This window comes from Morone saxatilis, unplaced genomic scaffold, assembly GCF_004916995.1.
Source record: "Morone saxatilis isolate NCDOM2014 unplaced genomic scaffold, NCSU_SB_2.0 Contig3, whole genome shotgun sequence".
Lineage (NCBI taxonomy): Eukaryota > Metazoa > Chordata > Actinopteri > Moronidae > Morone > Morone saxatilis.
In genome coordinates this window covers 1543861-1544216 of record NW_023339873.1, presented here as the reverse complement: position 1 = coordinate 1544216, position 356 = coordinate 1543861, and the positions used below count along the sequence as shown (strand labels likewise).

General features: G+C 39.0%; 1 protein-coding gene across 1 annotated transcript in view; it reads right to left on the bottom strand.

The window, feature by feature from the left end:
• The window catches only part of LOC118336869 (potassium voltage-gated channel subfamily H member 5-like), a 32896-nt gene that overhangs the window by 24142 nt on the left and 8398 nt on the right, over positions 1-356 (bottom strand). Inside the window, exon 2 of the mRNA XM_035673628.1 lies at positions 213-336. Coding sequence (XP_035529521.1) covers positions 213-336 — 124 coding nt within the window. The remainder of the gene's footprint in view (positions 1-212; positions 337-356) is intronic.

The following is a 356-nucleotide window of genomic DNA, read 5'->3' as shown; positions in this document are numbered from 1 at the left end:
ATTATTATTTATTAAGAAAATGTATGGAAATGTAAAGGAATTGCTGACCATTTAGTTATGCTGTGTGTGCAACTACGATCAAAGTAATAAGACTAAAGAGTCATTATTGCTTCATTACCGTACTGTAACTAATATTGCTTTAGACAACAATAATTGTGCACGTTTACAGTGTTTAAAGGTTCAGTAATAATACAAAATAAACAAATCATTACCTGCATGTGCTGCTCTTCTGCATGACCTCAGCCCTGTGGAAGCCAGACAGCTTGCAGAATCCGTCATTGCTGTAAACTACAGGCCACTCCACGATCTGGGCGTTTCCCAGGAGGAAGCTGGTCTCTGATAGATGGACAGGAGAG